Genomic DNA, 26394 nt, shown 5'->3' on the forward strand with positions numbered 1-26394 from the left:
GCCGATGGCGCGCCGCGGAACGGCGCTAGGCCGGGCTTCTCTTAGGCTCGGCTGTGCGGGACCGGCAGCCGCTCCGCACGGCGCTGCGGCAGCGGCAGGAGCCGCAGGGCCCTCGGCGCGGGCGGTGCTGCGGAGGGTCCGGGCGGACTCGAACCCGCGGCGCCACTCGAATCTGGGTGAGGGGCCCGGCGCGCACGCGCCCCCGCAGCCCCCGGGCGCGCGCCGCCCCGTCGCCGTGACGCCGCCGCGCGGTGACGCCTCGCGCTCCCTCCCGTCACGGGGCCCGGCGCGCGCGGGGCGGAGCTCGCGGGCGGCAGCAGCGGCAGCCGAGGCGCTTCACGCCCGACGGGACCCCCGGCCCGGCCCGGCCCGGCCCCGCCGCCGCGGCCGCAGCGCCCCGAGGCACCTGCCCGCTCCCCTCCGCCTGTCGAGTCGCGTCGTTCCTTCCGCGCCGCCCTCGGCGCCGCCTGTCACCGTCCCCGCCGTGCCCCGGCGCGGGCAGGCCCCAGGCCCCTTCCCCCCCTCCCCCGGGGGGGTGGGCTCCGCTCCGGAATCCTGGCCGCTCCCTCCGCGCCGCCCGCCCAGCCGGGGCTGCGGCCGCCGCCGCCGGGAAGCGCGGGGGGTCCCCGGCGGCCGCCCGGCCTCCGCCGTGACTTAGGTCGGTGCGCGGGGAGAGAGGGCGGGCGGGGGGCGGCCCGGGAGCCCCGGGGCGGGTTTGCCCGGGGGGCCCCGGGCGGTCCCGGAGGTGCCGGGGCCGGGGGCAGCAGGAGCCCGGCCCGGTGCAGGTGGAGCTGCGCGGCGGTGTGGTTGTTTGCGGTGCCGGGGGACACGCGATGATGTTGCTTACTTGCATTACCGCTGCAGTATCTTAAGTGCTTTACGTGCCTGACGAGTATTTCTATGTTATCCTAAACCTTCCCGTGATTGCTCGCTGATGCTGTGGTTTCGCCTCTTTGAATTGCTCTGCAGTGGTGGTGCTGTGAATTGGGTATGTAGGTCAGATTCTGCGAGATGTTTTTGTCAGGGGAAAAAGTGAATGTTGGATTATTTATTCCCGTGTTGCTTTTGAAGTGCATTGCAGCACCCACGAGGCTAGGGGGCTTTTTTGCCTTTTTTTTTTTTTTTTTTTTTTTTTTTTTTTTTTCCTCATTGGTTTCTCTTGCTTCATAAATCTGCTTTTAGTTTTTGGCTGTGGCATTACTGAAGATCAAAGCGCTAAATTAGCTGAGCGCTTCTAAGCTGTATTGTATCGTGCAGTGTCCTCTAAGAGGGTGGTAAAAGATAATAGAAGCCTGCCTTGCAATAAGGGGAATTTCTAGTCCGGGCAGAAAACGTTTTTCAACTACAACGTTTCTTTTCTTGAAACAATGCAGCGCGTTGCGGAGCGTTGGAGGCCTTCGGAATTGTATTGCTGTGTACATGGCAGAGACGCGTTAGCAGAGGGAATGGCTACAGGCTTGTCTTGCACAACGTCTTGGGCTCTCTCGTGGCAAAGCACTTACTAACGAAATACCCTAGAAAGTGTTCTTTCCTGTCAATTCCCTGTGGATATTTTTAAGGGAAGGGATATTGATGAGCTAGTATTTATGCCACACTGAAAAAACCTTAGAATAATTCTTTTTTGTTGCTATTTTTTCATGCTTTCACCTCTACCTTTCCTTGCAGTGACTTTGTAGTTGTGATTTCCGCAGGAATCTGTTTAAAAATCAGAACATGCTATAATTTCTGTTTCCTTCACACCGTGTGTTCTATCATGACTGCCACCAATATGTATTGAACCCAGATTTGATTCAGGTAGCAAAGATGTATTTTATTAATTTGCTTTTGCCCCCCAAGGTTTTAGTGTATGTTGATAAAGCAGAATAGGAAGGTAACATTTGTCAGATTGACTTGTTGCTTGAGAAGAAAAATGTGTTTGAAAAAGGTGTTTGAACAGGTGGTTTACCTAGCACTAATAGAAGATTAAGGTGAAGAAAACACAAGTTTTTGCATTGCTTGCATTGGCTTGCTGAGATTTCTGAACTGTCAGAGGAATTTTTTTTTTTTTTCAAAATAACTTGGTAATCTTAGGAGTTTTATAGCAAATTTATTATGTAAAGAGCTGTGACAGAATTTATTAATGTAGTGACATGAGCATTCTGTTATTGTTTAATATCAGTAGGCAAGCTTTTTTGTTTTGTTTTTGTTTTACATTGATAAAACTAATTTATTGTAAAATTGAATAACCTTTCAATTTTGGTCATAGATGTGTCAGTGGTTATTTGCTATGAATGTTGGGAAAACTAGTCAGTGCACAGGCTTGTGGAATTTAAAGCCTAGTGATGTTAAATGCAGGAGAGATTGTTTTGTTATAAAGTTTTCTCTGGAGAAAGTGAGCATGTTGTTCAAGCTGTAACTTTGTCCACAGTTACAGTTTTTACTTCGCGTTTTTTCCTGATCATTTCCTAGAAGAAGTTGTTCATATCTAGGTAGAAATCGGAATTACTCATTAATAATAATTCATTGTAATAAGTATTTGTTGAGAACTATGGAGAAAGAAAGCTTTGAAATTTTGATAATCTAAAGTTTTATAGTTTTTTCCTTCGTATTAGCTGTAGGTTTCATACCTCAACAAACTAAGTCAAAGTAATGAGTAATCTGTTTTTGTGACAAGTTCTTTAGTGGGTCTCTAGCTGGGCATCCTCTGAACTTAAAAGTAATGTTTTCTTACAAAATGCAACCTGAGTGTGATAATAGATTGTTTTCCTTCATTTGTTCCCTCTCTTCCACAACACACAGCCAATGCTGTTCTGCTCTATGGAGAGGTACCCATTTAGTTTGGAGTAATGGACATATTATCCAGCAATATCTTCTTAGATGTTTTGTACTACTAACATTATCCTTTGTTTAGACTTTTTGGAGAAAAAGAAATGAATGGTGAAAATGTGACTGATTGGCGTAGTTAAGTACATCTTAAATACATTTGCAGAAAATGTCATGTGTTTTCATATACATGGCAAGCTAATGTAAATATGTATCTTGCCTGGTGACTCTAGGTTTATCTAATTAGGCAAACTATTAGATTTGCTCTCCTGAAAGTTTATTTCTACATGTAAGCTTTTAAAATTCTGAGGTAAAACCGACACAGTATTAAACTAAGCAAAACAAACAACAACAACAAAAACCTGTGAATTCTATTAAACACACTAACACACTGATTCTTCTGTGAGAAGAAAGAAAAATCTCTTTAGGAAGAAGTACTTCTTTTGCTATTTTAATATTTTGGTATTTTGTAGTGCTAAGGTCAAAATAGATCATGCATGCTATAATTGCACACAGCTTGCAGAATAACATTGGAAACATGGGAACATGTTCAGAATTCAGCGTGTTATTTGTGATTCACTTCTCATTTCTGTATCTTTGCATGACATCTTGATTTAATAATATGACAAATGAAGCTTATGATTCCATGTAAACCCATTTTTTTAGACTAATCATGCTTATTTGCAGGGTTTTCTGGGATGTTTTAATGTATTCATCTTAAATATGATCTTTTGGAAGCAGCAGGAAGACTGGTGACAATAAGAAAAAGAAAGATGGAGTTCTGTATTCTGATACTGCAGAGATTCCCCATGGAAATGGGAACCACTGCTCAAGAGATACTTGACCCACAAATACACATGTGGCATGCTTTAGGGCCCAGCTTGATGAGGTTATTTAAATAAGACTTAGTTGAGCAAGGCCAAGGCAGAAGTGTCTGCATTGTCCATTAAAAACCAGCAGTTGGGAATTGGTAATGCAGGGAGGCCTGTAAAGACATGTCTTTGTCCCATCTGTTTGTGAAGTCTTACTTATGTGAACTTCTGTATCTCAAATTATTGCATATATTTTAAGATATATCAGCAAACTTTAACTCAGTTTTTCATGTGAGAGGAAAACAGTTTTCTCTAGGGTTAAGTATTTTTCTATGCTGTAACTTTGTTTTCAGCCACTTTTTTTTCTTTGAATCCTTCACAATATCTTTCTCACTTGCTTCTCTTTCTATATTTCCAACTATCATTTCTCCATTTTTGTGTATTGTCTGCAGTAATAAATGATGCTGCTTTTTGTTTTCCTGAGATGGTTTGTGCCAAGTACACTAATAATCTGACAGCAGTAATTTAATAAATTTCATATGCTTCAGATGTTTATATGGGAAAGACTATTTTTGAAGCTCAGGTATGAAAATTTCTCATTTGGATGAAGGAAGAAATGACAGATATGTAAGAAGGGAAAGGATTTCATGAAGTCAGCCCCCACCAGGGGCAGAATGAAATATGCCAAAATCATGTGTGACAGACACTTGTCTGATCTTCTCTTAAAAAACTCAGAAGAGGGGAATACCACACCTCTTCACTGGTCTATTTATAGCTGGTACATGACTGTTATTGTTGTTAGGAGGCTTTTCTTAACATTTAACTCTGTCTTGGTGCTGGTTAAGCCAGTTAATTCTCATCCAACTTTTATTACTCATGCAGGATCATGTTTTCTGTGCTCTTTTCACCAAGTGTTTGCATACATGAAGGCTCTTCCTCTGTCTCCTTTTATTTTGGACTTCTCTTTAATAAACTGTGCAAACAGGATTTCTCCTTTTCAGTCTCCCTGTGCACTGATTTGTCTGTATCTTTTTCAAAATTCTACAGACAGTTTTTGAGCAACAGAGTAATTAAGTTACTCTGCAAGTAGCAGAAGGAACATGACGGCCTTATTAAAATGTCATTCTAGGGTGTGTGCATGCAGGTATGGCTGGGTTTTGTTTTTGTTTTGTTGTTGGGCCTTTTTTCTTTTCTTGCCAACAGCATCAGGTTCCTGGCTCCTGCATTTGGTAACACAGAAGCTCATACTAGTGTTGTTGTATCTGCTATCTCTTTATTCATATATATGAGTTGGAATTATCTTTCCAAGGAATATAACCATATACTGTATAGAATTAAATCTTTATTTTGGGTTAGTTTTCTTCTATTAAGCCTTTTTAGACTTAGCAGAGTATGCACTTGCTGCTGTCCCATATCTCTTTCCCAGCACGTGCAATCCCTGTGGCTTTTGGACACAAGCCTGCTTTACAGCAGGAAATTTGATTGAGGACAAGTTCTCCTAGGGTTAGATGCAGCTTCTATTGGCACAAGGGTGTCCTTAGTGCTCTGTTTTATACATGTGCTGCCTTTTGAAGTAAATTACATTGCTGAGGTAATGCCTGTCAGTGTATCTGTACCTGAGCAAGCCTTTTGCTATTTCAAGATGTCATATGGTCCAGTGATGTAGCAAAAGAAATTTTAATCCCATAGGCATGCTTTATTGGAAGAATTGCAGAGTCAGCTATGTGTTAAGCATGTTCCCTGATTTTACTCTATTTTATCAGAATTATGTAAATTATTTTATCTATAATTTTTGAGTCTAGATCACAGATGGGACAAATTTTGCCATTCTTTCAGCAGTGTGTTCTTCACAAAAATTTAAACAGACACCAGTAATTACTAATGAAGACCTTTTTTAGTTTCTTGCAGGAAGAAGTATTCAAGCAATCAGTGTTGATTACATTTCACCTGTACTTGAAGTGATTTAAAAATAATTTAGACAAGAGATCTGTAAACAGTTTAAATGCTGTGTTACCAGAAGTAGCTATAGTTTTATCTTTGAACAAACTTTTGAAAACCAGAAAAATCTGGATCAAGCTGTTTGAGTTTATTATAATAATAAAAAGGAGAGAGCTAAAATACTGACACAAGCAGAAATTAAACTTCTAAAGAAAAATAAAAAAAATTTACAACATTCTATTGAAGACCATGAGATTTGTCACCCTAAATATTTTATTAATGCAGTGGCTGAAAACTAGTAAAATTCAACTGTATTTAACTTTTGTTTTGTCACACTGATTCTGTGTTTTTAACAGTGCCACAATTTTTCTAACTCCAGCATAAGACTTTGTTTTAAAAATAAAAATCAATTTGAATAGCAAACCCTCATGGGAGTTGTGGGGTTTTTTTCCATAATGGCTTGATGATAACTGTCTTGGTGTAAAGTTGAATTTAGAAAAGCATTTTATACACTACTGATAGCAGTGAGCACAGTAACTTCAGACAAGGATGAGGTGGATAATTTAATGACTTCTTAATGACTGCCTTAACAAATGCCTTGCTGCAGCAAGTTCCTTCATGGAATATCTGTTATGTTTCTGTGTCTGTGATACTGGTACTATCATGAATACTGAGTGAGACTTTCAAAAGAAAATTTGTCTGTTATTGGTGAATTGTCTGGCAAGTTTTACCTGAAACCTTAATCTGTGACAGAATCAAACAAAAGATAATCCAGTATTCTTCCCTCAATGATGAGCTTGAATGAATCCTTATGGAAGAGTGAGAACAGTGTAAGCATTCTTAGCTTGAATATTCTTTCAATCCCTACTTATTTTTAGTAAGGTTGATTCTAAATCTGGTATAGTTTTTGTGTAGCTAATAATGTTTATATATTTTTTCTCAGATCTTTTTTGCATGCAGCTAAATAAATGTCTGGCATCCAAATATCCTTTTGTAAGAAATTCTATAGGAATGTTAGTGCTTCCAGTAAAAATGACCTTTTTTTTTTTTTTAACTTATAAATATTTGTACTGCATTCCTTTGGTGTCACCTTTCTTTTGGAGGAGAGTGGATATTCTCTATGTATTATAACAATACATTTTTCTATTCCTTGTACAATTTTGTAGGCCTTTGTCACTTTCTCCCCACACCCAAATGTTATTGAAACAAGTCCTAACTTACCTATTTCTTTTCCCCTATAGAACCAATTCTATGACTTTGACTGACCACCACCTCTACTCTAGTCAGTTCTCTCCTTGTTTTCTCAGATAATAGGAGTTTCAGAAAGGTGCTGTTTCTTGGATAATTTATGATATATTGAACAACCCACACTGTTGTGGAGGCCCACTGGTGTCTTCCTTCCTTGTGAAAACAACTATGTCTCTACTATGTCTTATTTATGTCAAGCAGTTTTTTCATGCAAGGGTAGATCTTTCTTATGTTGTGACTGCAAGAAGGTCTTCGGTGAGACTTCTCCAGCACCAGAAATCCAAGTAGAGCATGATACTGAGTGAGAGCAGTTCTTTATATAAATACACAGAGTGCACCAGGATTTGAAAGTGAGGATCTCTTTTTGGAGAGCCATATCTGCTTTTCCCTGCTCCATCACAATTATACATATGTTTATTGTTTGTAATTTATTTGTTGTATGTCACACTTAATATTGTGTAATTTCCTGAAATCTCTGCATTATGCATGTCACCTTTTTTAAAAGGCCTGGATCTGTGCAGTGGTTGAAAGAGTTGGTTCCAGCATGAGTTCTTGCTCCTTTCTTTGTGTTGGCATTGATACTGCAGAGATGTGAGACCAGTTAGATAGGTTGCTTATTAATTAAAATGTAAAATTTGTTGGCTCCAGATCTCTGCTTGTCATCAAGGTTCAGCTGGACAGCAGCAGTTACTGTAGACAAGCAGGATTGCTCTCTTGATACAAATGCAACCATAGCAGTGGAACAGTTGTCTAAAAGTTGATGGTTAGAAGTGGGCACAGACATAGTAATCCTTTCTCTGGAACTTTTGAGTCTGTAGTTAGTTTTTTATTTGCTGTATTCATGAGGGTTCTTACCTTTTTATCACTCGAGGAGAAAAATATAATAGGGAAGCATCATAGATGTCCTCATAATTTGGTACCCACTGCTAAGGGCTGTGCTAGTGCAGGTGCAAGAAGGAAAACTTATGACAATGCATTGTCTTTGTGTCTTTGCATTTGATTCTGGAGTGTTTTGACAAACCTAGATTTCTGCTTTTACATTTTGGTTTCAATGTTGTTATGAGGGTTTGGGTTGAATTATGATTTTTTTTTTTTTTTTTTTTTTTTTATTCACAGGGATTTAAAGATTATTACCAAAATGTAAAGTGACAAAGAGTTTGTGTACTAGGTAGCTTAGCAATGTCTTAGTGTTTTAGCCTCTGTGAGTCATCCAGTTTAAAACACAGTGCCTACTGCATATGGATAAAAACTTACAAATTTGTCCATTTAGACCTGCACAGTGAGATCTGCTTGCTACAGAAATGCTGCACAATCATGTAAAAAAATATTTGGATTTTGTGTACTGTGTGTTACCTGTGCATATACACATGGTTTTTTCAGTTTCCATTAGTGTATATTAATTACACTCTTACCTGACTTCTTGGTGGTGTTATTGAGCTCTCTGTACAGTTCCAAGTGTGAGATCTGAGTCTCTCCATACCTGGGGCTCCCTGGTTCAATTCATTGCTATTTGTTGTTTTATTCTTGGTTTGGAGATGGACTCAGGAGTGTTTTTTCTATGATATGTTGGAAATCTGTATGGTTCATGAATGTCTTATCTACTTAAATATTCCATGTTGGTGTACTATGAGAATTTTTTTTTTTTTTGCATTTTATATCTGTTTTGAGGATAGAAAAAATGAAAGAACTGTCTGAATATACAAAGCTAATTTGAATTACGATGAGAAGAGCACGTGGGGAACTTAATAAGGAAGAATTGAGTGTGAGCCAGGAAATGCATTTTAGGCAAAAGCTCCAGGTGCTGGTGCATCATTAGAGTAGAAAAACATAGCAAGGCAGCAGAAGATGAGAAAAATCATAGTTGTATTGCTGTACTCTGGATTTATTCAATGTATCACTGCCTTGAGTAGTGTGCAGGAAGAATTGTGCTTTGAGGAATAACAAGGAATGTTATAACTGAGGACAATTTCTCCTTTATGTCTTGAAAAATTTGGAAGATGGAGAGTAATTGAGACTGAGCTGTCTTCATGGTGAAGAGAAAACATGTCCTTGGAGACTTAGATTCTGTTCTTACTGGTGTCACAGCAAAATGTCAAGTGGATCATATTAATCAAAAAGGCTCATATGTACCCTTATGTTAAATTTTTGGTACTTGATTTGAAATGGTGATGTGATTTGCAGCCATGGTTAAAACTCACAACTGCTGCAAATTCAAAATAGTTGAGTTTTTCTCTGAATGGAAGATTATCTCAAATGTAACTGTTATGCTGAAGAAAAACAAAGCTTTGTAGTTTCAGTAACTGAAGGTAGATATTAAAACTTGATGTAGAAATGGAGAGTGGTTTTACTCATCTTGCTTATTTCCCAAAACGCTTGTATTTTAACTCATCACAGTCACAAAAAGGAAAAGGTCAAATGGAAAGGATAGAACCAGTTACTGGAGTTAAAGGAGATGCTTGCTGCTGTGTGTCCTCAAAAGCCTTATGTGATTGATGGTTTGCACGCAATCGCTCTTGTACAGTAATTGAAATGCTCCAGCTGTTGGCAATACTCAGGAGCTGCTGGAAAACTGCATTTTTTCTAACTTTTTTTTTGGTTTTTATGTTCATAGCATATTGTAGAAGTGGTTCGTGTTAGGTTTACTCTTTTAGTGAGTGGTTACTCTTAGAATCCATTTATTTGTTGCTGGTTGTAGCATGGTCTTCCATTCTTAGAGTAGTGAAGGTTTCAGGAATCATCAGTACTGGTAGTGCTGGTAGGATTAAATCTATACTGTGTAAAATTAGTTCTTTGGCTGAACTGGTGATCTTGAATGCTGTCACAAGGATGAGAGCTAAAACTGCATTCTTTTAGGGTTTATGCTGTGAACTGTCTGTTGGACAAAACCCTCTCCAGTTTTCTTCTTGTAGGACCTTGGATAGAGCACAGGCAGTTACATTTGTAGTCAGGAATGGTTTTCACTGTAGCACCTTTAACCCTTCTTCACAAGTATTTTGACTTGTTAGTCTTAAGTTTGGAGTGAAACTAGCATTGGTGTCACTCATGACAGCTTCAGCATAAAGGCTCCAAATGACAGCAACAAGTGCTGAGCCAAGAGCACCACTTGAGATTTTTGGAAGGAGACACTGAAGCACCTAGACCTCATTATGACACTCACTGTAGTGCATGTTTCATGGGATTCTAGAGTATAAAAATTTCATACACCTATTTTGTTTGTGACACCTTCTATGCATCTATTCAGTTCATGTAAGATACAAAATTAGGATCAAGTTACAAGCATCACAGAAGTGTTCTACTGTGTGTGTTTGTTGATATTTCAATGTTATCTTAATATATTGAGTTAGCCTTAAACATTTTTATGATGTGAATAGCACTAAGCAGTTTGTTTAGCATATAGCCCAGCTAATGGTAAGGAATGTTCATGTTGTGGTGCTCTGGGGCTTTCCACCACGATGGTGGTGATGGATTTCCAAGATGCCCAACTGCTCTGGAAACAGTGATGCAGTTATGTGTAGCCCAGTGAACTGTGTCTGTTACTTTTTGACATAGCTTTGTGAGAAAATCTGGTCCTGGATAAGAGAGGAGGATGAACAGTCAATTTGCAGCTTGTATGAAAAATGGGCAAAAATGGGCAGCAGTAACATATTTTGCAAGGTGTCGCTGTGGTGCATGTCTGCAAGTTTCAGCTGCTGTGACCCTTCCTCAATTTAAAAATTTTAAGTTTAAAAATCATAAACAGATCTTAAGAAAGCATCATGACTTTCAAGAAAGATTTGCTTGATATATCAGCAAAATAATTTTTCAGTTAGGTTGAGAAATGAGCTGTCAAGTGCTTTGGCTGCTGCCAAGGCAGTGACAGATACAGGAAATCGAGAAGTTCTGTAAAACTTGAATTAGGTGAGGAAAGAGATCTTGTTGAGGAAAGCTGATGTTTTTCTCTTTGAGGTCAATTACAATCTTATCTTTTTGGGGTACTTGAAATGGAGTGGGCCTATAAAGGGTTAGCTAATAGAGGCTCTTGATACTGCTTAGAAAGAAGAGGTTCATTCAAAGCAGGAAACTCACATATAAGTGTCTTGAAACTCTCTAAATATGCTTATCTCTCCCTGTCAACTGTAAAGGAAATGTAGAGAGATTAGCTTTCGTAGACTATGGTTACTCTTTGTGAATATTGCTGTAAGTGTTAAGATATTTATCTCAAAAGCCTAATTTTGCTATAAACTGATCTTGAACTGCTTTGCATTTTTATGAGAACAGTCTTTAAAAACTCTGTTCTTACACTCTCAAACCTTCCAGCACTGTAAGTTTTTCAAGTCAAGATCATAGTTCATCAAGCTGATAAATGTTACGTGTCAAATTACAGTTTACAGAACAGCAGGAGCTAAAGATTTCCTCTGAATGAAATTTTGCTATTGTCACTGGGCACATTGGATCCTTCAGTTAATTCTGAAATCTGGTTCCCAAGGTAACTTGAGTGAGAGCTGCATTTAAGGTGCTAGAACTGACAGCACTGATTTTTGAGGTTTTATTCTTCCTGGAATTGGGTGGGCACCATCCATAGATATTGTTTTTTATGCAAGTCTGGTCTGTTTTATTGGTTTGGGGATTTTTGTTACTTTTTTGTTTGTCTGTGAATTAAATTGAACTCTGGAAGGAGTGCAGCTAGTAACCATTCTTTTCATAAAATAAACAAATACCAAATCATGTCTGTAGCTGTATAGATGATGATGTAAGTCTGCATGTTCCTGTGGGCTCAGTGAGACATAAATTCTTTTTTTTTGCTTGCCAGGAAGATTTTAAAAGCCTTCAGTGTAAGAAATCACAAGTCTGCCCATTGTAAAGATACCTGATACCTGTGTACCAGCCACAAAGATTCTGATGCTTCAGCCATCCCACAGTTGCAGTCTGCAGTCTGCACAGAGCACTGTGCCTGTAGGTTGTGTACAGAAGCAAGATGGCTTCTGCATGCTCTGCATTTTTATACACTCAGGGATTTCACTATGCCTCTTTAATGTGTATTGCACCTATGTTAGATATTTACACATTGTGATTAATAATTCTCCTCAGTTGTTTCTTGCTTGTCCAATCTTGTGGCTGAAACTTTTTTCCAATTTCCTAAATGCTTGTCTTTATGTCAAAATGCATTCAGTGCATGAACATTACCGAGTAAATATAATAAACCACAATATTTAGACTTGCATGAAATATAGCTTCTAATTGTGGGTGGTGCCCTCCTGATTGCAGGGAGTATAGAAGTTCAGAAAGCAGTCCTGCCAGTTAAATACCATAAATGCAGTTCGTCTCATTTTTGAAGTGTTTAGTATTATTTTTAATTAATAATAAATGGAGAGTAACCACAGTAGATTATTATATGTATTTAAAATACTTGATGGTATTTAAATACATTTTGGTGGACTGCAACTGTTTTCAGACATGATTCAGGTAATTTCCTTAAGCCATAACTTGTCTATCTCATTTTGCCTGCCTGATCATTGTTGGTCTCCAGGGACCTGCAGTAGGAAACATGTTCATTGGTGTTTTCTACTAAATAGGAATATGGATTTCTTTTATTTTAGCCCATCAGCTGAATTTCCTCTTATTTAGTGGAGGTTTGAAAGCAAATAACTAGAATATCATGTGATGTTTAGCCAATAAGTCCAGGGCAGGACTTAATCATTCCTGAATTACTTCCCTGGTGTGAGAAATGCTGCACTAGATTGTCTTCCTTACTCTGAGGTGTCTGTCAGCTGGCAGGGCTTGGTTGGTTCTGCTGTTTTGCCAGTCTCTCCTAGCACAGCACAGCTGGGTGGGCACTCTCAGTGTGTCCTGTCAGTGCAGTTAACCTCACCATTGGGATAAATTAAGGGGGAAAGGAAGTGCTTCAGAACAAGGAGGGCACATGAGAGAGGAGGAGCTGAGGAGAGTATTATTGCTGTGTGGATCATGCCCTTACTGGTGTGCTGTTTATAGACAGAATTCCTCCTTGGTGGCTTTCAGACCTGAAGATTCCTCAAGGTGTACAAAAAAGGCTGGAATCAAACATTTCAACAGAAGTTTCCTAAGAAGCATTTATCCATTCATTCCCTTGCCGTATATTGTAAAAGATCCTGTAGTACTATGACAGGAGTAATATTTCTTTTATTTAATTCACCCTGTTAAACATAATTCATAAGGTTCCAAATCTGACCCACTGAGTCCTATTTTTTGTTTTGTTTTCCTAATGTTACCTTATTTTAGCAATGTATCTTTGCCTCTTGATTTGGATTAGTTTAGTCTTTTTCTCCCTTTTCCACTTTCCCTGGGAATACTTTTTTTATGTATTATTACAGTATGTTAAGGAATCAAGTTTTTCTAAAGATGATCTCATTGTGTTACTGTTAGGATTTTTCTCATTACTGTTCTTCGATTCTCTTTTTTTCTGTCATTTGTGATTTTGTGCTACTGCTGCTGCTTTCATATTCTTTGAAAAGGATGGTTTTTTGTCCACTGTTGATTTGTGTGTATGTCCATATACAATCCTCTTCTTTATGTTCATTTCTATGGAATTACCCTCTTTTAGCTATCTTCTAATGTCTTGTAACAATACTGACTTCTGTGCTTGTCACACCATGTAGTGTCATTATTGCCTTTTATGCCAACAGTTGCTTTGAGTTATGAAAAATGCTACAGAAGTTCAGATTTAGGTATTACTCTTTGTCTTGTTCACAGATACTATGGTTTGTTTTTTTTTAAATAAAAACCTTAACAGGCAGTGCTGCACATTATTTTGGTTAAAGGTTAAGTAGATATGTTTGACTAGGTGATCATTTGAGATTTTGTCAGCCTTGCTTGCTGTGATTTATAGGAGCTTGGTTGTGTGAGACCAAGCATTTGATTAAGAATAACGTTTTTAGAATAAAACCATTTTATCTGTCTCATTCTTCTTACTATGAAATAAAATTTTATAGTCTTATTTTATGTTCTGATTGTCCATTCTACTGTGAAAAATCAGCTGTGAATGCTCACTCTTCATTTTTACTTGGCTCTTTTTGCTTCATCTATTTAGACAAGTATGTTTCTGAATAGCATTGCAAGCAGATAGTGTTTTCACGTTGCCTTGGTTTAACATGCTGTGTCTAATACAGTGTAAGTCTGATTAACTCTTTACCTGTGATTGAAATAATTACAGTGCATCTTTCTTATTTCAAGTCCACGTTGTCATTTTGCTTTGGTGTAAGGATTGGAAACCATTTTTCCTTGCAATCATTTATTTTAGTGAAAATGTAGCAGAGGGATTGGTATGCTTGAGATTCTTGTCCCTCTGTTACAACGGGTTTGGACTCTGAAAGTGAAAAGCACTTTTCTATGTAGGTAAAGGATTCCTATTTCCTTACTAAATCAGGCTAAGCTAGATTGCTTGCTTCACTGGCTTTATTTTATTTTTGATTTAGTTTTTTTTGAGAGGCACCGTGTTGTGGTTATTATAGAAGTGTGTGAGAATGAGCAATTAGCTCAAGGGTGTCTGAAATAGCTACATTGTCTGCATGGCTTTCTTGTCCTCAGGCTTTTTTCATTTGCCTTGACAAAGCCACCTAAGAAAGAAAATATCCAGGTGATTCTTGGAAATTGTTTTTAGCTTTCTCAGGTTCTGAAAGACTTCCAGACTCTGGAAGGTGGCTGGTGGGAAGTGAATAATGAATATAAATCAGCATCTCTCCACCCTTATATCCAAAATGCTGTTGCTAGGATATACTTCTTTGATGATGTGATAAGAGTGTAGCAAACACCTTTTTGAAATTCACTGTCATCCCTTCTTTAATTACATTCAAATTCAGGCTGCTTGTGTCTCTCTGCAAGACCTTGACATAATTTTATTCTCCCTTTGCATCTGCTCTTTGTGTTTGCAGCCTTTGCTTCTTTCTCTCTTTCTCATAGTTTCAAATTTTTGTTTTGCTTCCTTTTTTTTTTTTGTCTTGAATTGTAATCTACTCTTGTGTATGTGCTATACTAAGACTGCTTTGCAGCCAGGGATCCAGGGATTAGGGTATGTTTTTTTAGATTTCTGCTGAATTTATATATACTTGTTTGAAAAATGTTGGTTTTTGTTATCTTATTTTTACTCTCCATAACCACCCTGTTGTAATCCATTGTGAAACTGATTGGTTAAAAACAAAAAGTTTTTTTTACACAAGGTGAATTCATAAACATCTTAATAAAATTTGTTCTGAGTCATGTTTTTAATCGAAATGTTAATGTTGTTAGCTTATTTTTAAAGTAGCATTAAATGCTAACACAAAGGTGTTGTTAAGTTGGCTATTGTACTTCATATTTGAACAGAGAATTTTGGTTAAAAGGGAAGATAAAATAAGAATAAAGTTACTGGAGAAATTTAATTTTCTTAAGTTGGATCTTTATCTTTTAAAGAATAAGAAGGAAGTGGAAGGGAAAATAAATGGATGTTCACTTATTAGCTTATGTTCCGGTTAGACATGTCACAGATTAATACTAAAGAATGAGTTGTAGCTGGATGAACTTGGAGGAGATGTTTTTCTTTTCAAACCTATGTGAGCCCTTAAACTCAAATATCTTCAGCTTCCAAGTTTGATGTTTTTTCAGCTAGGCTGAGGAAGAACATCTGGGGTGTTTTTGTTTGGAGATGTAAGTTGCTTTTGTTTTCTTCACCTGTGGTAGAAGATTTAAAATGCCTCACAGAACTATTGTATTTCTTTGAAATGCTTACAAAGAAATATGACAGAAGTACTTCATCCAAAGTCATGAAATAAATTGTTCCATTTAATGTATTAAGATAGCTAATTAAAACAGACATTTTATGAAAATGACACTAGCTCTCATTTTACGACATTTGGATCAAATACGGAATTAAAAAATATGTTTTATAAGCACTTTAGTGAATAATTTTTTGGAAGATTCCCTAAGAAAACTGTTGATGCAAAATGCAGAGCATAGGAAATAATTTAGTCTATGTTCTGCTTTTTTGGATTCTCAGGGATGCAAAAGATGCAAAGAATTGCTCATGGGGAAGAAATATTAGTTCTTATATTTAAGGCCATAAAGATAATCCTAATTCAATAAGCAAATCAGATCTCCTGGTCCTTATTTTGACCACTGTCATTCAGAAAATAAGTTAAAATTCAGCCCATTTTCCTCTCTGAGGGTTAGTACAAATCCCCTGCTTTTTTGTCTTCATGAGTTTCCTTTTCTGTTACAGATCAGCAGAACCATTTGGTTGGTTGATTGGTTTGTTTTGGGTGGGGTTTTCTTGAAAAATATTTTTTTGTCTCCTGCTGTGGTGGCATCAGGAGTAGTAGTAAAAGTCTGGAGTTGTGCCTTGAGGCTGTGGGCAGCCCAGGCCAGGTTTACTTTTTACACTCATAGAGGTTTTAATAATTTACAAAGCATTTGGTAGAAGTTTCATCCCCCCAACACTTGGAAGCTGTTTCAGATACTGTTGTGAGGCTGTCAATAGACTTGGGAGTATGTAACACAGAATACACACCAATTAGATTTTCAGCTTTTAGTTCTCATGCCCTTTTCTGTGTGTTCTTTAGCTGAACTGGTTTCTGATTATGTAGTGGGAGCTCTGGGTCTGCCTTAAAAGCTGAAGCTCTTGGTTATTGTGGAACTTGTAATAGATGGTAGTAGGTGACTCAACTATCTATAGGTAAAAGACAGTCTTTTTAGTTTATCTAATCAGTAGATATTGATGACTCTTGATTTGTGCTGTGAGTTTCATATGTATTTATAGATATGAACTATGTATGTAGTTCTGAATGAAGATGAGAACAAGATACAGGGACCTGTAGAAAAAGAATTGGTTGTTAATAATCTGGAGTTGTAGTTAGCCCATGTAGTAGAGTGTTACTGTTAAACTACATTTGGGGATATAGAGATTAAAATCAGATTTAGTCTAGAAGAATATTCAGTTCAGACTTGGTGTCTTGAGAGATTATATATGTTACTCAAAGGCTGGTGAGACTTTGGGGACAGTATCTGTTTTGTCTACACATCGTATGTGTCTTATGCAAGCTTATTTGTAGTTGGTATGTGTGTTACTATGTAGAATCTTAGAAAAACTGCCCATAAACAATGAAAAATTGGCTGTTTTACATGGCTTTAACAGCTTTAGTAATTCTGGGGTTTTTGGTTTTTGTGTTTTAGGAGATAAAATAATGCTAATGAAGCAACCATTTCCCTGAAGTTTGAGTTTTCAGACTCACTGCCATAATGGGTAAGTGTTCTGTGTAACCTAAATAAAAATTTACTACAATTCCTTGGAAAAGTGCTTTGGCTATATAACACAATGTACCATCTGTATATGAAAGACAGTGTTCAGCAGCTTCATGTATTTCTAGTATTGAAAATATTCCTTTTGGGGTGTTTTGGGGTTTATTTGTTTGTTTTGTTTTGTTGGGTTTTTTTTTCCCTTCCTCATATTGTAGTACATTTCCCTCATTATGTGGTGACTTACAGGTTCAATTTTAGGAAATTGAGATTCATGGTATTAGGGTACTGAGCAATACTTACTGTGCTCTAAATGGTAATGGATGTTAGAAAGAATTAAACTCAAACCACAAAATCTACATATGAGAGTTTTACAGTGCGAAGCCACTTCTGTGCGGATGGCTGGACTTGTTCTAGTTATGTGGCACATTCGTATTACTTTAAATTGTATGTCAGTTTTTCAAGTTGTATGTTGTTTGTGAGTTGACCATGTTGTTACTGTAATAATTTCTCAGTGCTCCTCTCCAAAAAATCCCAGCAAACCACCCTACCACACCACACACATTTTTGTATTGCTTTTGTTTATCTTTTAATGTTTTGCTGATTTTTTCTAACCTTATGCTTAATAATCAATTTACTCAATCTAGGAAAACAGGACTCTTCAGGTTTCTGATATTCTCCTACATTTTGTGTGAGAGAAATTATTGTTGAGTCATATTGGATATTTAGTAACTTTAGATGTTTTGCCACAGTACTTTGGTTTCTTTTGTATAAATTATGCAATCTAGTAACCACTGGAAACTCCAACCATCTGCTACAGATTGCTTTATTTTTTGCTTTGCTTAGCACTAGAATAGGCCATAACACAATAAAATAATTCCACTATTTTAATTGTGGTAAATTTTGAAGTGTGTTTTAGTATGAGAAATTAACTGAGCTGCAAGAACACCTTTAGTTCTGCTGTTAAATATTGCTGGTAAAACTTGCTTTTATAGATTTGCATAACTTAGTAGAATTATGAATATTGACAACATGAGTGATGATCAAAGTTACTAATTTTCAGACCAGCTTTCTGTTCTATAAGGAATCTGTTAAATTAGAACACTTAAATACCACAATTTCCTTATATGATGAATATATTTGGTTATATTTTAGTAGAATGTGAAGGAGTTCTCATTATTGCTGAATGCATGGGATGTTTGCTTGCTGCTTTTAATGCTGAGCTTTTCTCAGGTCCGTGTTTGAGAAATATGGTTCTTTGTAAAGCACAGCATTTAACAATGAATTCTTCAACAAGCGTATCCATTGTGAAGGAGCATGAAGACACACAGTCAACACCTCTGGAAATACATTTTGTTATCCAGTGTTCTAGATGCCTTCTGAGTGCAGTTGTATTGCTGAGGCAAAGAATTAATATAAAATATTAGAAATAAATTACTCTTGGTGATGGATGTACAGGCTTTTGAGCTCCCAAGTGCTTTCCTGTGTAAAGGAGCATCCCAGTTCTAGGGCAAATCTTGTCTATCATGATATAAAGACATTACAGCTGCAGCAGATTGTCAGGATTTAGGAATGTTTGCCAACTTGAAACCTAAGTTATGTAGCATTTCTGCCCCTAAATTGTCCTGGTTGAATGCTTCTGATTCTCCTTGTGAATTCTTCCTTTAAGTTCTAAAGTCCTCTGTATTTTCAGTCCTGGAAAAGGTCTGAGGTGTTTTATTTTTGGTTTATTGTTTTTTTTGTTGTGGAGGGGTTTTTGTTTTGAATTTTTACAATGCTCCATGGGCTATCAGCAGATGCTCAGGCAGTTGAGGTGTTCATGTGGGAGTTTGTGCATGCCTCTCATGGGCATGATCATACCTGTTCAGGACAGAGGAAAAGTAGTTCAAAAGAACTTGCTTTTTGTTCTTAATTTTATGCAAAGGAGTGGGAAGTATGATCTCTAATGAACATCTGATTTATGAGTATTGTCTGAATTGAAGTAGACAAGGCTTTCCCCTGCATCTCCTTTCTCTTATTAATACATCCTGCAGTTGAATAAAGTTTAATCTTTGTTATGACTTCAGTTTTTTAAACCTATTAGTGAATTTGGGTTACTGATTAAGCTGTTTATTTCCTTAAGTAATTAATGATAAATAAAATAAAGATGTTTACAATGTGGCAATGATTTTTTTAAATTTGGCAATTATGTATAGAAATGTAATGCAGACTCTTAGATTAGACTAATGCCTGCATAATTGTGAAATGACACAGCAATGCCCTTCAAAAGTAACATTTGTCTGGTCTTTTTCTCTGAGCAGATGAGCAGCAAGCTTTGAATTCAATCATGCAGGATTTGGCTGTGCTTCATAAGGCCAGTCGTCCTGTATTGCCCCAGCAAGAAACAGGAAAACCAAAGTCATCTTCACCTAAAAAACAGGTAATCTTCAATATCCTCACTAATGTACTGAACATGACATATCCTGCTGTGACTTCTGTAATTATTTTTCTTGCCAGACCAGTGAGCATACCAGAATGAGCTATTAGACTCCCACGTCTGCTGCCATTTTCTTTGTTCATATTTTTACATTAGCAGCAAAATGAAATGGTGGCATTTCAGAGCAGATTGTAGTGTATTTGCACCATATGTAAAGTGATTTTATATTTGTTATTAGCATTATTATTATATTGGAACTATACTATTTTAAAATACCAAAGAATAATTTTATAGGTTTAGTAGATTACCCAGTTATCACCTATATCATACCAAAGAACTTCAGTACAATGGCAGAAATATGTTTAAACTCTTTCACTGCATCTTTGGTCTCAATTTCTTGTTCATGTGCTGGAAATAAGAATTCTTTCCAATTGCATTTTTTATTGAACACAAATAGAAAAGTAGTACATCTTAGTTAATGGGTTTGAACTGCTATATGGACAGATTAGGAGAGGATGTGGATTTCTACCCAAATTGAGTTAACTGTATGTTTATTTGATTTGGTCTTTAATTTACAGTTCAATAAACTTCAGTTTGTGCTTATTTTAACCTTTTAAAAATCAAAATATTTGGATATATTTGGGTCTTAAACTGTCAAAACTGAATGTCTACATAATTTTCATTATGTGCTTTAAAAGTTGTGAGAGTTCAGTGTGTAATACAGTGGTGCTTTTCTACTGTCATGAAACTCACATCTGAGCTGTGACTTCAGACAATGTGGTAATATCACATATAATCCAAAATTATTTGAGTATAGTCTGTGTTTAGAAAGTTAGAAGAAATTATGTTTATCACTCTTTCAATTTGTGGATTTTGAAAGAAATAACTTCAGAATCAGTTCTTTTGGAAAATGAAACACTGTTACTTGGATAAACTTTGTAGTTGAATGCATTATTGTTTTTCCTGCAATTGTGCTAATACAATTTGATTCATAAAATTATGATTTTGTAAAGCAGTGGTATTTCCATGTAACTGCAAATATATACAGAGATGATTATTGGGTAATGTGTCGTGTGACTGCTGGTTTAATTACATGTGTGGGTTTCTATGGTAATGCTTGTGAAACAAGATATGTTTCTTTGGCTGGAACACTCAGCTGCAAAGTGTACTTACAAATATGTTACTGATAAATCTATCTGCCTATTCAGGATAGAGAATTCTTTGGTAACCAGTTCCACATTAAATTTGAACTCATAAATCTGTTACAATTTTAACATGTATTGATAGAAAAGAATATGTTTATTTACAGAAGCATTCACTGTAATTCAGAATAAGTTTTTGTATTTTAGCACTTCAAGTAATTTTTAACACTTTTTGTTCCTTAACTCTTTAAGCCTCTATCATGTACCTCAGCAGAAGTAGCTTGTTAAAATACTTGATATATTGGGAAGGACAGATAATTAATATGGAATTCGGTTCTAGTGTTGGAGTATTGAATGGGAGTTCATAGGCTTCATCAAAAGAGGTAATAACAAACTTATAGTGCTTCCTTTATCTCTTTTCTTACAGAACGATGTTAGAGTCAAATTTGAACATCGAGGTGAAAAAAGGTAAGGAAATATTCTTGTCTCTTTGTTTATAGAATTTTGTAGTGCTCCTGTAATAGAGTTTCAAATTAATGGTTTGAAGTGTTCAGATCTCTAAGTTTTTTTTTTTTTTGTTTTGAGTTTAAACTTAATTTTTATATTAGCACAATTTAGAGAGAATTAACTGTTTAAAATATGGGTTCTGAATATGCATAAGCACCTAAATGTCATACTGTTACTATGTACTATGTGGTGTCCTTTATTTAGTTACCCTCAGATAGATGTTTGTAGCCTTGAATAGTTACTTAAGTCATTAAAATAGATCTCAAGTTTGAATAGACCAGAAAATAAATTTTTGTCCTTCATTGTGTTGTGTAATAAATGTGTGATAATTTATTGTTACTGTAGTACCCAGAGGAAGAGGTTGGATTGTACTTCAGGGGTGCCAGTCTGACAACTGGCAAATTTATTAGACTCAGATTGTTTCCACTGAATCAGTTAAAATTAATTTACATTTTGTTTATGAGAGGTGGGTGATGCACCTGCTTAAAGTATACAAACATCTGTCTCTGTATAATCTCTTTTCTGGTGGCTGCTCAAAAGCTTTTACAGAATTTCATGTGTAATTCCATGCAGAACTGTTCTATTGACAATTCATTTTGCCTTTTGCAAAATATCAAATTTCATTCTACAGAGAAAGTATTATAGAATAAGGTCTTTGAAAATACTTACAGAAAAAGGAAGTAATATCCTGAGTGTGCTATTTCTCAAGAGATATAGTAAATTCTCTAAGTAAAATTAGCTGCATTAAAACCTGTACTAGTTCTGGGCAGCCCTTAGTGTGGCGTGCAACAGTTGAGTGTGTATCCACGCTGATTATAGTATGTACCCTCTCTTCACATGGAACTGTAAAAAAACAGTGTTCCCTGAGTATCAGAATTCTTCAGCTTCTTCCTATCACTTCTCTGAACATCACATGTCAAAGTGCATCAGTAATGGTTGAGTTCTCTAAGTAATTTGAGGGAATAAGGCTTTTCGAAGGTTTTGAGAATCGAGGTCTCATCCACCTAACAATTTCTTATGAAATAAGAGGAGGCGTGAATTTAAAACAGAAATGTTTACTAGCTGCCAGTCTGCACAGATGGTGCATTTTGCAGTTCATTGTATTTGACTTTCACAGTGGACTATGTTAACAAGCTCAATATTAATATGAGCATAAAGTAAGTGTGTGGAAAGATACCTTTCCAAGTTTTTATGCTCATGGCCTAGCTCTGTTATGAACTGTACCAAGTGTCCCCATTATTCAGCATGAGTTATAATACTTCTTTGCCTGAGAATGTAGCTCTAATGATCAAGACAAGAAATCATGTAGAAAAAAAATTATGCAATTGCTTTCTCACTGGTTTTTAAAAAGGGAAGTGAAAAAGAGAAGTGATTCCAGACTCGTTTTCAGTGGTGAATGTGGCACTGTGTTCCAAGGAGTCTGTAGTGTGATGGGTAGAGTTGCAGGCTTGCTGCCCAAATTGTAAACTACAGTGAGAGCTGGTGTTTGTTGTTTTTTTGGGGGGCTAGTTTGTTTGGTTTTATATATATATATATATATATATGTATGTATATATATATATATATATATATATATATTTGATTTTATTTTTTAAAAAATAATTCTTAATTGGAAGTGGTGTGGTTTCTAGCCTAACCTCAGTGAGAGAAATTTTTGCCCAAACCACTATACTACTAACTGAACTACTCATGAAAGGGACAGGTACCCTTTGCTAACTTTTCTATTTCACAGAATTTCAGTGCTCTTTCTTTGTTGAGTGTGAATTGAATGTACCTTAATAGCTTAATTGCTAAAGCTATTAATAATAAAAACTCTTTTTTGTTTAATGGTATGGTATCTCAAAATGGTTTTCTATAGTAAAAGGTTAGTTATAGGTAGTTTGGGCTAATTGGTTTGATAGGACATAGAGTTAAAAGAAAATCTAAGTTGTTGACCTACAACTGCACCATTCTTACAGGAGCACACTTGAAGCACAGTTAGTGATGGACTGGGCAGTTTGAGTGTGTAGTTCATTATGGTAAAGATGGTGACATTTAGTTACCTTCCTCAGGTAAGATAGTTTTTTGGATTTCCAAAAAATGGGGACTACAGGAGTAATTTCTTTCTGATGCTTATGCTTGTCAGCCTATGGTACTCCATTGTCTTAGTTTTCTAAAGTGGAAAAATGTAGAAGTTTGTAAGAATTTTCCTCTGAAATGGAGGCTTGCAAAGCATTAAGCAAGTAAAACAGTTACAATGAAATCTAATTCTGTATCTGGTTATCCCTTTTAGATTTTTCACTGCTTTTCTTTCTTTTTTCAAAGTCTCAAAATATGAAGGACAGGGAATAAATTATAGCCTCTTACCATCTTTTTAGTAGTAAATTTAGTTTTGAGGTAGTTCTTAAGTAGTGAGCTGCCAGATTTTCATAAGTAATGGACAGAAATTCTTTATAACTTAAATTGTGTTTCAGAATCCTGCAATTACCAAGGCCTGTTAAACTTGAAGATCTTGCAGCTAAAGCTAAAGTTGCTTTTGGACAGACTATGGATTTACATTACAGCAATAATGAGGTAATATTCTGTGTCCTCTAAGTTCTTGCCTTGGACATTGATCGTTTTAAGGCTGAAATTTGCTCTTGTAAGGAGTAGGAAACACTTCTGTGACAAACTTACTCCTGTGGCAAAACCCCAGGTTTCTAATATGTTCTAATATGTTTTCTCAAAAATGTAAGTCTTTTGCAAATTAGGATAGGCAGGATGCTTCATGAGTAGAGTTATATCATAATGATGCCTCTGACTTGTTGAGGAATGGATAAATTGTCTTCCTGATATGCCACAGTGCTGTTTTCTTTTTTGAAGATACATGTATGCCAAGTTAATTCTAGTTAATTAGATCCAAATAAGATTCTAGTGAGGCCTAGAGTTGTTGCACATTATTCACATCCTCCTTAACAAATGCTGTTTTTCAGTGGAGAAATTGTTAGTGATGAAACTTTAAACAAGTATATTTGTAATATTTGAGATGGAAAAATCTGCTTTATACTTTATGAAATTGGACTTATTTTTATCTTATAGACTCGTATTAATTTAGACATTAACCCAATTGTACCAATTTTGCTGAAACTTTCAGATATTTAAGTTCTATATATGCAAAATGGTTGCTTCTTGTGAAGACTTATTCCACTTAGTAGAGAAATCTGAAGGAAGAGTTAAGATTGAGCACCAGACTTTTTAGTACGTACTTAAGGAATCATTTAACAAGGTTTGTTTTTAAGTTGTTTGCTATAAAAGGAAAGGTTCTCTTTGTTCCTGTGCACTTGAATTCCTCATTTCTTTCTTGTGTCCTGTTTAAGACTCTTTTTCCCTCTGCCCCTTTTTTTGTAGCTTGTAATTCCACTAACCACACAAGATGACCTGGACAAAGCTGTTGAACTACTTGATCGTAGTGTACATATGAAGAGTCTCAAGATACTGCTTGTAATACATGGAAATACACAGGTATGAGTAGACAGCTAAATGTCTTTATCCTCAGTTTTCATAATGAAGTAAAATTTGTATCTTTTGTTAAAGATGGCATTTTCCCAATTGAATATAATACTGATTGCATCTTCTTTTCACTTTAAGCATCCATTAGCCTTTTGTGCTCAGTTTTAACTCTTTCCTAGATCCTGTTCCTGTCTTTTTGTTTGTCTTTCCTACAGTGGTAGAAAAGTGAGCCTTAGTAGAATGAGATAAAAAAAGCATACAGAATTTAAGTAATGGTAGTTACTTGAAACTGTTCTTTAAGTCATGTGTGGAAAGTTCAGTATTTGTTGTAGCAAAAACTAGTGGTCTATAGACTAAATGCTGAGATATTTTAGTATTATTTAACAAATCATGGCATTGATACTCACAGGATTTGTATACTGGTGCATATTGAAAATTAATTTTAAAGACTATGAGTGAGCTACTAATATAGATGAATTGGGATGTAAATTGGCAAGCTGCTTTTTTGACTGCTTAAAAAATGGAATGTCCTGCACAAAGCCTATAAAGTTTACAAAGTATTTTCAGTGTCAGGAATGTAAAGTAATTACTGCAGGTTGTAATACTTATGCATTTTCAGTCACCCAGTGTAAATAACGTGGAACCCTTGCCCTCACTGGAAGATTTAGATAATACAGTGTTTGGTGTGACAGACAGAAAAAGGCGACTGTCTGTAATAGGTAAGTTGCACATTTCAATAGCTTTATTTGCAAAAATGTCTTTTGTTGTAGTCTCTTCATGAAAATGTTGCTCTCAACACAGACTGTCTCTTTTACTCATAAATGATTACTATAGAATTTGCATTTGGGGGTGTGGATTTTGAATATTACGACTAAAGTGTTTTAAATATATGTAACACAGAAAATTGTCAAAAAACCCCACAAGTAAATAAATGTATGTAGAGTTATTTCAGGGTAACCTGAAAAGCTGATGTTAGTACTCTATTTTCTGATACAGGAATTAGCTACTGGAAAATCTGCTTATGCAATGTGTTTTCTTGCTCAGTTTAGGACCCCCATATTTTTTTTCTGTGTGATCATCTGTTTAAGATGCTGGTGTTGGGATTGATGTAACCTTTTTGCTTATTCATGTTTTTAAGTTGGATGATGTTAACTTCCAAATTTAATTATGAAGCTAGAGAGCATAATGAATAATTTCCCAGACAATTTAATTAAATTATTATGCATTTATTATGACTATATGTGTTTATGTTCTTACAGACTTAGTATTCAACTTAGAAAAGCTGAAATTCTCCAGAGTTGGAAAGGATTAGTTGACATGGGTAGAAGGGTTTGGATTTTGATTTTGTTCAAAAGAAGGAATTTACCCATTTAGATGTGTGGGCAAATTATATTTCTGTTCCTGTATAATGAAAATTCTCTTTAATGTCATTGAAACAACTCTGCCCCAAATTTTTTGTAATTTCTGAATTGCAGATTTTAAGTGCTATACTTAAATCTTGTATTGCATTTGGGGGTTTCCTAAAGCAAGAAGTTGATCCAGGCAGGCTCAGTGCCTGTGAAACCTTTGAATGAAGCCCTTGAATTCTGAGTTAGTGGAGAGACTCTGACTGACCCTTTTCTTTCAAAAGGTTCTAATACTCGTGATAGGAGTTCACCTCCCCCAGGATACATTCCAGATGAGCTGCATCAGGTGGCTCGAAATGGGTCCTTCACCAGTATCAACAGTGAGGGTGAATTCATTCCAGAAAGTATGGATCAGGTATGTCTGTGATTATTGAAATGAAAGGTTTTGTTAAGTTTCTTTATTAAATACTGCTGTTCAAGAAGGGTCTGGAATT

The 26394-nt window shown here is 36.5% G+C and overlaps 1 protein-coding gene across 5 annotated transcripts in view; it reads left to right on the top strand.

Moving 5' to 3' along the window:
• Positions 1–293: 293 nt before the first annotated feature.
• Positions 294–26394, top strand: part of MAP3K2 (mitogen-activated protein kinase kinase kinase 2) — a 46999-nt gene continuing 20898 nt past the window's right edge. For 2 of the 5 annotated variants that reach the window (XM_079311612.1, XM_079311615.1), the window contains exons 1-8: positions 294–658; positions 16959–17028; positions 19322–19440; positions 21007–21047; positions 23540–23639; positions 24453–24566; positions 25174–25273; positions 26185–26315. In XM_079311612.1, coding sequence (XP_079167738.1) covers positions 17025–17028; positions 19322–19440; positions 21007–21047; positions 23540–23639; positions 24453–24566; positions 25174–25273; positions 26185–26315 — 609 coding nt within the window. In that variant the 5' untranslated portion in view covers positions 294–658; positions 16959–17024. Of the gene's footprint in view, positions 659–11589; positions 11737–16958; positions 17029–19321; positions 19441–21006; positions 21048–23044; positions 23138–23539; positions 23640–24452; positions 24567–25173; positions 25274–26184; positions 26316–26394 lie in introns of those variants that run through there. The other 3 variants (XM_079311614.1, XM_079311613.1, XM_079311616.1) reach the window with 3 other exon arrangements.

This window comes from Erithacus rubecula, assembly GCF_903797595.1.
Source record: "Erithacus rubecula genome assembly, chromosome: 8".
In the NCBI taxonomy this organism is placed as follows: domain Eukaryota; kingdom Metazoa; phylum Chordata; class Aves; order Passeriformes; family Muscicapidae; genus Erithacus; species Erithacus rubecula.